We start from the raw sequence: 13,197 nt of genomic DNA on the forward strand, positions 1-13,197 counted from the left end.
ATGTAACTGCGTGATTTTAAAGGCAGTGCAACAAGAACAGAAGGCCACCTATCTTGTACATCAACATGGAATTTATTTTCATTTTAGTTTCAGATGAATGTTTCACATTTTGTACAAAATCATTAGAAAATGCCCGACACTCCACACTCCCATTGTTAATCCTCGTCTGTTAGCCTCAAACACCAAAGGATTAATGGGAAATCATGCAGTATCCCGGACTCCGCCTGACCACCAGATCAATCGTTTTACAACCCACGGGTTCACTCCAACGCCAAACACCCGCCGTCCCAGAGTGTAAAGCCTTGAAGCCACGACCTGACGGCGCGGTACGGCGGCGTCTCGCCACGTCTAGTAACATACAAAGTAGAGATACAGTAGGATGAGGAGCAAAGACGAGACGAAGGATTGCCTTCCTCGACTGATCACCGCCATGTCTTTGATGTATGGACACTGTACCACGTGAAAACCACCATGCACGTTTTCATACGCATGACATATAATTGTTTATGATTAGTTATGTAGATTTAAAAAAACGATCAGTAATATCAGTTTAAAACCATGATGACCGCAGGCCTGACAAGAAGGGGGGAGGGTTCACTGAGCCGCTGTTTGGTTGAGGTAAAAGTGCACGGGGGGAGGAAGTGGAAGCTAACTACTAGACGTTTTTGCAAATGTACATGCCCAGCACATGCACACACACACACGTACAAACGGGAGTCTCAAGCGCACGGACACACAGTCTTTATCGCAAACACCTCTGTAGCTTCTGGATTTTAAGGGTGACAGATCCCGCGCTCTTGGCAGGGCAGTGTTCGACTGTGTGCGAGAGAGGAAAGGGGTCAGAAAAAGATAGTACACACCCTCGATTAAGATCCAACAACTGAAATTAGGTTTTATTAAGCCAATGCAAAGAGATCCTGCCCCCTCTCAGAAAGAAGACAACCAACGTCGCCGGGGCAGAGAGGCACTTACACAATCACTTTCATTTTACACAGTGCTTGCACCTGTGTGTGTGTGTGTGTGTGTGTGTGTCAAGAGAAGACACAGCTACATATTTTGATCACACTCACATTCACAGATACTCGTTTTCACATTGGAGCATGTTTGTTTTTTTTTAGCGGTTGGCACATGTACATGCAAAGCTTCAGTTTGACCCGCGCAGGCGAAACTGAGGGAGAAGAAAGGAAGGGAGAAAAAAAAAGATGTACGTGTACAGACGAACGCACGGAAAGACCGACAGACAGGCTCTTCAACGCTTCGAGTGTAAAAAATAAAACCAACAAAAAAAAGAAAGAAAAAGAAAACACTTTCCATCTTTGATCCTGCCCCTGCCCCCCTTGTGTCACGTGTTTGTAGCAGCACCAGAGGAGCCCTCTGATTGGTGGGTACAGTCAACCGTTAAGTCAGTCAGTTTCTAGGATGAGCGGCGGCTGCTCGTTCTCCTCCTCCAAGCGTAAGTCGTTTAGGTCGTCTTCTAGCCCGGCCCCTCCCACGGCACCCTGTTCTTCGCAGTAACCTGGGAAGCAAGAGTTCCAAAGTCAGATAATGCAAACAAACAACTTTGGAAGAGACTTCTTTTACTGTCAACCTTAATTTGTGCAACATCTGGAGGGATGGGTGAGATATGTGAGGCTTTTGAGATCTGATTTTGATGGGATGGCTGCATGAATATGGACTCAAAATCTTTTAACTGAATGAAATGTTTTTTTTATTATCGATTCATGTATTGCTTCTTTACTTTGAAATCTCGTATGAGAGGCAATAATGAGCTGCTGTAAATGCTGTGGTTGCTTTTTACATCTACTCTCTGGATGTAAATAAACAGAATTGCCAGAAAAAGTTCTAAATCCGATTGTGACCAACTAAAACTGAGCAGAAACAACAGCTGCAGCAGTAATCAGGACGTACAGAACAAACCATAGTGCCAATAATGAGAGCTGCAGTGACTCATCCCCTATAATGAGGCCACAGACAGTGCACTATTTTCACAATCTAGCTCTGAAGAACAGAAAAACAGGCAGGTGTTTCCAACTCGGCACAGGGGTTATAAAGGGAAACCAAGAGTTTCTATGACAACTCAGATAGTGTGAAGGGCAGTGCCTAAGTTTAACCTCTACAGATGGCAAAAAACCAATAAAAACAAAAAAAAACTTGCTATAAAATACTGAGACAGGATGAAGATCCAAAGTACACAAGAGTTTCCAAAGAAAACAGAAGTGAAAACCGTGACTTGGTTGCCTAACTAGAATCTAAGTGAACACTTTTGGGGTATTTTAAAGAGAAATGCAGGAAAACACAACCCTTCCAGCAAAGAGCTGCTCAAAAAAATTGCCTTTAAAGAATGGAAGAACATCTCTCCAGAAGCATGGGCAAGACCAATAGCCTTTATGAGGAGGAGGACCAATAATGTATTGAAAAATAAAGGATTGAAATCATAAAACGGTATCTCACATGCTTTGGTGGCTGTATATTTAATATAGTGAATCTATGCAGGGGGTCCTCGACTTATGTTGGATTTCCGTTCCTACGGATCGATGGAAGTCGATTTTTGCCCAAAGTCAGAACTCTGGCAAACTTCCACGTAACCAGTTCCAACGTAATGACAAAACGGCGTATGTTAAACCGAGGACCGGCCCATAACCAGTTTTGACGAAGCTACGAAACAGCGCAGGTTGAGGACGTTGTAAATCCAAGATCCCCTGTATTAAGTGATCTAAAATGGTTAGTTTGTAATGTCACAAATATTCTGCTGTTAAACTTGGAAATAATGCAATTTAAGGTGATACAACTTTAAATCATTTGACATGTGATATTGCACAAGGGTCTACGCACCACTGCTGTATACTGCATTTTTCCAGTAACAAATGAAAGAAGAATTCAGATTCACTGTGGTTGAACTGAGTTGGAGTCCCATAACTTTGTCTCTATTTCCCACATAATTACGTTACTGTCCTCAGGAATGTTTCTGGACAATTAAACCAACACATATGTGACATTGAAAGAAAATGAGAAGGAAAATAATGACCTTTAAATGGAGTGTTACTTGTAATATTTGTGTCGCCAACCTTTAGTGACAGCAGCACTGTAGGTTTGGGTCACAAGCGGGCGATCATGTGTTCCCGGCTCAAGGATCTCATTCGGAGGCTCCGCGGTGCCGTCTAACCTGAGGTCAGTGGGAGAAACTCTCAGTTTTCTTCTCAAAAATACAGTCAGTAGTTGGTACAGCGCTTCAGATAACAGTTTTTACTGAGCTGCCCTTCATTACGCTTCCTCTGTGTGTTTGTTACCTGTGCTGCTTCATAAGCGTACACTCTCCTCCTTCTTGTGGATCCAGGTTGTACAAATACAGGTAACCATCAGCCGCCGCAACCAACAACCTGGGAATCTTCTGAATGCTGATTGAAAACAATGGAAATGGAGAGTCGCAAAAATGATGATTAAAATCAACAAATCTGATGAATTACATGGTAAATAAAGCTCAATGCAAAGTGAATGAAAAGAGAGCTACATGAAGTTTCTTTTTCTGCAAAAGGATTCTAGTTCTGTGAGGTTAACTGGGCTTGAGCTGCACTTTAAAGGGCTATTCACAAGTTTATAATGACATTTTCTTTAAGGGACTGTGAGGGCAAAACCTCCAGCTTGCATCTCTTAAGGTGGATCGTGAAGTGCATTTAGAGTCAGCTTTTTATCTTCAGCATCTTAACAAACATCAAGTTTGCTTCCAGAATTTGCTGCTATTTAATGAAATTCCTGCTCCAAGGGAAATGTTTCTTAGGCCACTGGCAGCACAAACCCAAAGCAAGTGGGATCACCCCTCTGCACCTTTCCTGCTCAGTGCAGCCAGAACGTTCTATTTCGACTTAATCAGTCTACAGCACTTCCTTCCAAAATGCCTCTTGAGATGTTAAGGATGCAGGGAAGGTTTTCTTTTAATGATTCTTCCATTCAAGGTCAGAATGCTGCGGGTACCTCTGCACAGTAGAACACCTCTAGAGCCTGATACATCTTCCTAAAGCTCTTTGAGGTCAAACTTGGGCTTTGATTTCCTACAAGACGTATTGTGTCTTCCTGACCTCCTGTTCCTGTTCATTTCCATTTCTTAATCATATTAGGAACTGAGGAAACAGCCACCGCCCATCTTTTTGTAACTGTTTCCTGCTTTGTGGTCTTGAATTAGCTCTGATTTTTACTTTCCCTTCATCACATTTTTTTCTAGTGTGAAATTTACATTGCCATAGCGTGTGTTTGTGTGTGTACTTACACAGCTAAGGCGCAGATGTTCTTATGTCCGCAGAAAGGCAGACGTACGGTGGCAAAGGCTCGCCCCTGGGTGAACATTTCTGTGACCTGGGAAGGCAGATAGGTGGTGGATGCCATCAAGACCTTTCCCAGGTAACCTCCCCATGTGGTGGGCTCCTCCGCTGGCCTGAACACACAAACACAAACACAAAATGTGAGACAACTGTGGTTTTTTGAAGAACATGAAACATATAGCAGTTACTGTGGAACAACATTCTCATTACTTATGGACAAAACAACGATTTCAAACTGCTTCACCTCAGTGTACAGTTGTTTTACTGCTCATGTTTCCAAAATTCACTTCAAATTTGCTTAGAACACAAACACACAGCTGCCGAGTAGCCTACTTTAGAATTCCTAATTCTGCATAATCCTGTCTCCACATCATTGCAAAAAAGTGAAACCTCAATGATTCTTGAATCTTATATTAATGTTTGAATGAATAAATAATGAAGCTTTCTCCAGACAGAGGGGTACTTACACATACTTCTCCTTCTGTGTCTCTAGTTTGAAGATGTGGACTGTCTCTGTGTTGCTGGAGGCAGAGAGATACAGGCCCTCCATGCTGAACGCCAGCGAACAGATGCTCACACATCTGCGACAAGAAGTACAGAAACACACATACAGAGAAGCTGTTGAATGCAAACGCACGGAACATACAAACGCGTGCACAAACGCACAAACGCTACTGTTCTACCTCTTGACTCCTCGCCGGAACTCAAAGAGCTTCTGTCCCTCTGGGATGGAGAAGACACGGATGACTGTGCCCTGGGAGAAAGAGAAAGACCCAAGATACACACAATGCTTGAAATGGTAGTAAAAACAACAATCCTTAAATAGTCAAGGAAAAAAAAACATAAGCCACACAAACAACAGGTCAGTGTACTGTAGAGAAGCGGCCCTACCTTCTCTGAGGCTGTGGCCAGTTTGGTTCCACTAGCATCAAATGCCAGGGCTGCTAACGGGCTGTCGTGGGCTGGAATCATATTTGCTGCTCGCTGAAAGGACACAAAAGTGAGAGATGAACAACTTCAGAAAAAGAAAGATAAACAGAAACACTGGCTGACAGATTATTAACCAGTCTAAGAAAAGAAACCATAGAATTGTAAGTCTTTTGTGGATTGATATAAAAATCCTAAGTCTTGATATTAGAGACAGTAAAAAAAACTGGTGCAGATACTTGAGATTATCTCTCTAAGCTGTAGGCAATTTTCAGAGTAATTCCACTACCTTTTTATGTTTAAGCTCTTATGTCATTGGAAAGATTAGTAATAAATGCTCTATCATGTTTTTTTTTTTTTTTTTAAACAGTGTAAGTCTTTTGTGCTACAACTTAACCTCACAGCTAAACAAGAGCTCCTCATTGGTCACTTTGCTTTGGTCTCCCCACAGTGGGGGAATGAACGGCCTTGGTGGAGTACTGCACTCTGAGAGCTTTTCTGGTTTTTGATCTGAGCTAGGCGGATGATAACAAACGATGAACCCAGAACCAGACAAGTGAAAATGGAAGAAGAAATTAATAAAGATTATACTTTGCAGAAGTTTCTCTTAAAAAAACAAACAAAAAAACACCACCAAAATTCCCCATTTATCACCCAGAAACCCATTCCTCAAAATTACTTTATTTTACATTTCATTTAAAATATTCCAAAAATAACAGTTTGCAACAGATTCTGTAAAAACAAATAAATCTGCACTTCTTAGCTCAACTGACAAGTCATGACTGACTCAGCTGTGACCAACTGTCACATGACAAAAATTCAGGGACTTGTCGACACTTCATCACACACTCATGCAACTGTCGTTGTTGGAAAGGTCAAGTTGTGCAATTCTGTTTGAGATGTGCTACACTCCTCTGCAATAAATACTTGGAGAGCTTTTCTTCGGGGAAGAATGGGGGTGCATTTGGACACAAAGCGTGTCTTTCAGGCTATGAGGGTTAACAATAAAAAGATAATGTTAGTTTGAGATGTTGGTGTTCACCTACCAAGTTGACTGTGTCAAACACCTGGACCTCTCCTATCGTAGCACTGCCGGGGTACGCCAGGTAGCAGTTATCATTACTGATGGAGAGGGCACACAATCCTGGGAAGACAGGAGCACAAATACAAACTACTTTACAAGGGAAGACCAAAAAAAAAAAAAAAAACAGACATCACATTATCTGAACTCGACAATAAGTGAAACTGAAAGTCTAATAACAGACACATTGTGAAACTGAAAAAATCTAAGTGCTGATAATAGATAGATAGATAGATAGATAGACAGATAGATAGATAGATAGATAGATAGATAGATAGATAGATAGATAGATAGATAGATAGATAGATACTTTATTAATCCCGAGCAAAATTCGAGCAGTCAGCAGCTTAAGTACATACTCTGAAAAACTTGCTGTACAAAACTATTAAAACACACTCCTGGTGGTTTTTTGTTTTTCTTGTATCAGAAATGACACAAGGACCAACTGTTTAGATTTCAGAACTGCTGTGGCTTATAGTCTGGATCCATGGATTTAAGGATTTCTGTATCATTGTGAGATAGCACCATGGTGTCACTGTAACTATGACAACAAGTGAACACTACATCAGCTGCCTGCTGACGATCACATGATTGTGATCCTACTACAAATCCACCACTGCTGACTTATTTGGACTTATTTATCGGAAATGATACAAGGAACAACTGATTAAATTGTGGGGGTGTTTCTGAGTCCCATCAATTCCCGTCGCCCGCTACATATTTAGATCACACGATTTGGTATCCATATATAACATACACATGCATAGCACATGACTGTGCTCAGCGTGAGGTCATTTTGGGTACATCTATATTAAATGGACACATTCTACAGTGCCGTGATTTCTGTCATGAATTCTTTCAAGATTATAGCCGTTGGCAATGATTCGACAGCTGAGCAGCCTTGGTGGAGGACTGCGCTCTCCTTTTCTTGTTACTGTTTCGTGTAGCTGCCATGCGCTGACATACTGCCTGCATTTATTCACACTCACCTGAAGGATTGGGCGGAGTCTCTCTGATGGTATGCAGCACTTTCATGTCTCGGATGTTGTGAATGTAAAGTGACTCCTCCAGACACACTATCAGTCTCTGCAGAGGAACAACACCTCATCAACAGTGCTGCCGAAATCAACATTTCACTGAAGTGTCGCATTAACCAACGCGGTCGTTTTTGCAAGACAAAAAAAGCCTCCTCAATACTACGTGATGCATTCAAACTAAGGAAATGTGACAGACAGGAACTCTCCTTTGACCATGTCTTCCTACCTGTCTGTTGAGTTTGACAGCCAGTATGGTGTTAGAATAGGAGTAGTTGCAGATCTCAGTTCCCTTCTTGAAGTGACAGACTTTGAGCTTCCTTGGGGCCTTCAGGCTCACTATGGCCACCAGGCTGCTGGAGAACAGACGCTCCACAATACACACATCCTCCGTGTCAGCTGCAGGGACACACACACACACACACACACACACACACACACACATTATTTTGGAAATAATAAATAAATTTATGATGAAAGGATTAGATCATTTCAAAAAGGTTGGGATGTGATATGCAAATGAAAGCATCACATAATAACCAGAATGAGGCAAATAAGATGAATCACAAACGAATGGAGGATGGTTTTTTTTTAAACTTTTCTGTTGGATGAAAGATCTGTGCCACTTTTAATGAACATATCTGGAAGCTGTTACGCACAATCTAGATAGCCCCTTTCAGACATGCACTACTACTACAATCCGACAGCGTCTGAATGAGTACCAGGCTCACTTTACCGTAAAAATTGTGATGGCAGCTGTTACTCGTTTAGATTACACCTTCAACACAGCACAAATTTGATGTGCAGCCAGTCACATTAAAAGACAAGCACACACAAGCGATCTATTTGGAACAGTACACAGCAATTTGGGAAGAATTCTCTTCACATTTTAGTGACAGTATTGGTTCAAAAACATCCAAAAACACGACAGATTGAGTCGTGAGCTCCATTTAGGATCATTTTGTGACTCTTGGTAAAGTAGTAATTAGAAATAGCTACTAGTTATGATTACTAATGGATTATGCATCACTCGATGTACTTCCGAATTCTGCATTTATGACAAAAATCACCTGTACCATGGCTCTCTCTCTTGCTGTGATGTGAAATAAGCTGTGTCATCACTGAAGCTCCTTGCTCCACCACGTCTGAAAAGGGCTTATGTTTAATGAATGCTTAAAAGATGTGCTCATGAACTCTATAGACCTCCCTTTCACTATAAAATTTAGGTCTACTACACATGGCAATTTTAACAGGATTCTTTAAAAAATACAGGTTAGCTTAACATAAATAAGTACAGATCCTACTATAATGTATGCAAGCCAAATATCAATAAGAAAGCTAGTTGTTAAAGTATATAGTTACAAGAAAGTGCTGACAGATGTTATTAATATTTAAAGTAAAAGCAATGCAGTAATGATTCTACTGATGGTATCCAGTCTATACCACATGCATTAAGCACAACAACTGTAAAAATATGACAGAACGATAAAACAACAGAGTGACAATGACACAAATGTGTAGCTGGCATTTGGAAACCAAGAAGAGAGGTTATGAATACTTACTACATTCATATATCTGCTCCAATTTGTCCACAGAGGACAGGGAGAAAAACTTGTAGCCTGATTTGGTGCCAACAGCTAAGGACCTATACAAAACATCCAAACAGAAATAACAGCAGTGACCAACCATTGCATCAGCGAGATATTACAGTTCAACACACAGTGAATATTGATGAACTCTGTGGTCATTATAGCAGCCCAGGGGAGGTCAAACTGAACACGGGAGAGATCGGCCTTTTAGTCTGATTTCAGTGACCTCAGCGGTGTCTGTGTCACAACATATATTAGATTTAGCATTTAGACTGAGACGGTGGTTACGACTGGGGCTGTTGTGCAATAACGCCATGCCACTGTGATCGAGAGAAGTCTCCAGTACATTCAGCAGAATAGCCCTGTGTTCTGTGGTCTAGCTACATGTCGTACTTAATCATATCAAAAAAGGGAACAGAACTGAGTTTAAATTTGCGACTTTGAAAGCAACATCCAGCAGTCCTCCAATAATAACGGTACTATTGAAAAATATCAGCCATTAAACACAAAACCCACACGAAATCACTCTGACTTAAGTTAGTTCCATCTGCAAACAGTATATATTGCTCAGAACAATCTTCAACCAGGCTATTTACAAGTTGCATGACACCTAACCTACATATATGTGTATTGTGTCTAAAGTTAGCCTTCGACCACACAGCATCATGTTAGCTACAAAGCTATGCTAGTGAGGGGTTATAAAAAAGCATACAGACAGTTTGTTTAGCTAGCTCAAAACGGCGTCTAAAAGTTGTCCTTTCTAACGTGAGAAACCACAGGCAGGACATTTTACAAAGAGCCTGGTGACCCCGTTAGCTGCTCAGACATGTCCACACTTAGCTAGCTAACGTAAGCACAGGCCATCGGATCCCAGGCACTCTCCCCGGCCCTGCCTTACGTGTTGTCCTGGTTAAAGTTGGCGAAGAGGAGCTGGCTTCCGCCAGCGTCCCCACTTTGACTGGCCAAGTTCATGGGCTCGGCACCATCGACATATAAAGCTCCAGTAGAAATAGCAGCAGTTAGACTGGGATTAGTAAAGTGGTAAGCGTTCAGCTTCAAGGGGCCATCTCTGTTTCAGCCCTGCTCTACTGATTGTTGTTGTTTTTCGTTGAGCTGTTGCTCACCCTTACTACGCATGCTCGAAGCTCACGGCGTGCTCAGAAATTTAAAGGGCCAGAAGAGTTCGTCTGAGACTTCTGTCCCAAATGAGCGCACTGTGTAGTGATAAAGAGGCACTGTGACTGTTTCTGTTAAAACGGAGAGAAACCAGGAGAAAGCATGTATCTCTCAGAAAGACCCTGCTATACAGTAACATACTGTACAGTAACTGTTGACGATTTGATGTACCAGCGCCCTCCATCGTCAACATGTACAAAAGACATCTAAAATGACTGCTCTGACCTGATAAGAAAATACATCATGAAGAATGCAAACGTTTGGTGATATCAGTGCATCACAGGCTTGATGCAGTTATTGCAAGCAAAGGATCTGCAACTAAATATTAAGTCTTATGAACTGATTGGGAGATCCTTCATTGTGCAGCAAGATAATGACCCAAAACAACAAATGAGTTCATCAGGGGCAAGAAGTGGAAGGTTTTAGACTGGCCAAGTCAGTCTCCACACTTAAACCCTATAGAGCTGCATTTTACTTGCTAAAGAGGAGGCTGAAGGGAGTAACCCCCATTACAAACAACTGAAAGAAGCTGCATTGAAAGCCTGGATAAGCATCACAATAGAAGAATGCAAATGTGTGGTGGTGTCACGAGTCGCAGGATTTGCAGCTGAATACAAAGTCTTATTCACTTTAATCTATTTAAAGTCTATCTGTTCCAGTACTTTTGCTCACTTAAAAGTCTGATGTTCCCTTACAAATAATGCTACCTTCTAAGTTGTGCATCAGATCCGGACGTAAATACCTGGAAATAAAAGCTGAAATGCTGATCTCTTGTCTCATAATCCCTATTTGATGTTAAGCCCAAAGTTTTCAGTCTACAGCAAAGATAAAGAATAGACCTCACTGTTCCGATACTTACAGAGGAGAGCGTAGACATTACAACAGAAATGAGTAAACAATTGTACAATATCACTGAAATTACAAATTATTTCAAATGCAATTGTACTACTTCTAATTTGAACAACAGAGTATTTGGTCATGTGTCAAATTCAAAATTCAACAGTTCAAATTTTACTAGATTGAAAATACAGGCCTGTAACAAAAGTCAGTATAACTTTCATGACTGAGATTCAAACCTTTTATCTTTTTATTAGTTTGTATATCCACTGTTGTTTTTGATTACAGCAATGAGTATGGAGGACACAAATATTAGATGTTCTGTCATATTTCAGAGAGGTATTTGCTGAAAGGGGTTGGGGGTTGCTCCACACTTTTCTTTAAAATCCCCAAAAAGTTTAATTTTGGCTTCAAGTCCAGGTTATACTTTTCCCCTTTTCCATCTTTACAAACTCTTGTGTGATCTTGACGCTGTGTTTTGGATCATTGTCATGCTGGAATACTCCTCTTCTGCCAGTATCTTGGTATATCCACAGTCATTCATGGTGCCATCGACAAATGTCATCTTCACAACACCTTTTACATTCACGAAACCCTGTATTGTCTCTTGCTTCATTTTCAGGACCACATATTTACTGTGGTTGTCCCAGCCAGGTTCATGTCCAACACACTGACCCCATTTGAGCCATTCAAAGTTATCTTGGTCTTTTCTGACCTAGTGCCAATATTTGTCTGTTTAGTGCCAAAGAGCAAGAAAAGACTGATAGAATTTGATGTCATGCAGTGCCGCTTACACTATTTGAGATCTCACAGACAGTCAGATTTCTGTTTATAATTCCTGTGCCAAGTGTGAAGCACCTGCCTGTCTGTTTTCCAGTTGGACTGTGAAAGTAATGCACTGTCTATGGTGAGGATGACTACTGTAGCTCTGCTTAATGCTTTAATGCTTTACTCTGTACCTCCTGACTGCTACAACTGTGTTTCCATGGATTTTAGTTAGAGATTCCTGTATCATTTTCCTCCTTTGTGAAGCATCACAATCAGATTTTTCAGTTCTTCTGGCAATAAATGCAGAGCCAGGATGCAGACATCCAGAAAGACACCACCCATATGTCCAAAAGTGAGAATGTTTACAGATCATTTGACAGAGTAGCGTTATTGATGTAACGTTTTGTGGACTACAGATCTGAGTGATACTCCTCCAACCTCTCCAGTTGTTCCTGTTTTCCTTCAGTAGGTCGCCACTTTTGGATTTCAGAGGTGCCAGTTGTTGCAGTGAATGACCAGCAGTCATCGGCAGCGTTTTGGATGTTACTGCAGAGCTCGTTCCAGTGTTCATTTGCACATGATCTCGATGTTCTCTGAGCCAGTGCTGTCGCTGCACGCAAGGTTTGCAGTGCTGATTAAGTTGGACAGTTCTTGCACCACAGCAGCGCTTGCCTCCTTTCACGAGGTTATGGGTCGGTCCAGAATTAGAGGACATTTGGGCTTCAAAACTTTAGATAAGAAACCTTCTCTTGTACAATTTTCTGCTACATATTCATCAATAATAGGTAATAAGCTATCAATTCTTTATTGGGTCAGTTTACACATAAATGCTAACATTTTTATTCCATGTTTTGTTTGTTGTTTGCTAACCTTACGCTAATCACAGTAATAGAGTTGCTAATCCATGCTAATGTTAGCTTTTTCTCAAGAGCAGATGCTAGCTATTTAGCTAGCTGTTACTGCTGACCAAGAGGACAAACTGACTGATGGAAAACAGCAAAGAAAAAAGTAAAAAGAATCTTGAATGACAGGGTTGCATGAGGTAGAGTGAGACATCCATTCAAGGCTGATAATGTTATGAAAATATGACAAATAGAAGAGAGGACACAGCTTTGCTCTAAACATTTTTTTTTGGGAAAACTATGTGATGATGTTATTTCCAGTGTATCGTGTGATTCACTGTTTTCTTCTTCTGCCAGCTAAAAAGGTTACGTTAACAGGGTTGTTGTGGTACACACATTCCATGCATACTAAGAATTATTTAAAATATTATGTTGAGTTAAGAAAAATGTTCCCACAATTACAAGAGACATCAACGGAAAAAAGCAATACCATAAAAACAGGTTTAGGTTTCATTTTAATGGTTTTATTTGAGATTTAGTTTGGTCATCAGAGGGGTGGGACAATTCAATTCAATATACTTTATTGTCCCACTTGGGGAAATTTGTCTTGGACTCAGAGCTGTGCTACCA

The 13,197-nt window shown here is 41.0% G+C and overlaps 1 protein-coding gene across 1 annotated transcript; it reads right to left on the reverse strand.

The window, feature by feature from the left end:
* Positions 1-51: 51 nt before the first annotated feature.
* On the reverse strand, positions 52-10,083 carry wipi2 (WD repeat domain, phosphoinositide interacting 2). Its single transcript, XM_022207831.2, has 12 exons — positions 9,843-10,083; positions 8,918-9,000; positions 7,585-7,754; positions 7,311-7,407; positions 6,287-6,384; positions 5,205-5,297; positions 4,997-5,067; positions 4,781-4,894; positions 4,262-4,426; positions 3,288-3,395; positions 3,066-3,163; positions 52-1,516 (listed from the first exon to the last, which is right to left on the reverse strand). Exons 1-12 carry the CDS (start codon positions 9,914-9,916, stop codon positions 1,404-1,406), a joined length of 1,284 nt encoding a protein of 427 aa, XP_022063523.1. The 5' UTR covers positions 9,917-10,083; the 3' UTR covers positions 52-1,403.
* Positions 10,084-13,197: the final 3,114 nt, after the last annotated feature.

The sequence above is a fragment of the Acanthochromis polyacanthus genome, chromosome 21, assembly GCF_021347895.1.
Source record: "Acanthochromis polyacanthus isolate Apoly-LR-REF ecotype Palm Island chromosome 21, KAUST_Apoly_ChrSc, whole genome shotgun sequence".
Taxonomy (NCBI): Eukaryota; Metazoa; Chordata; class Actinopteri; family Pomacentridae; genus Acanthochromis; species Acanthochromis polyacanthus.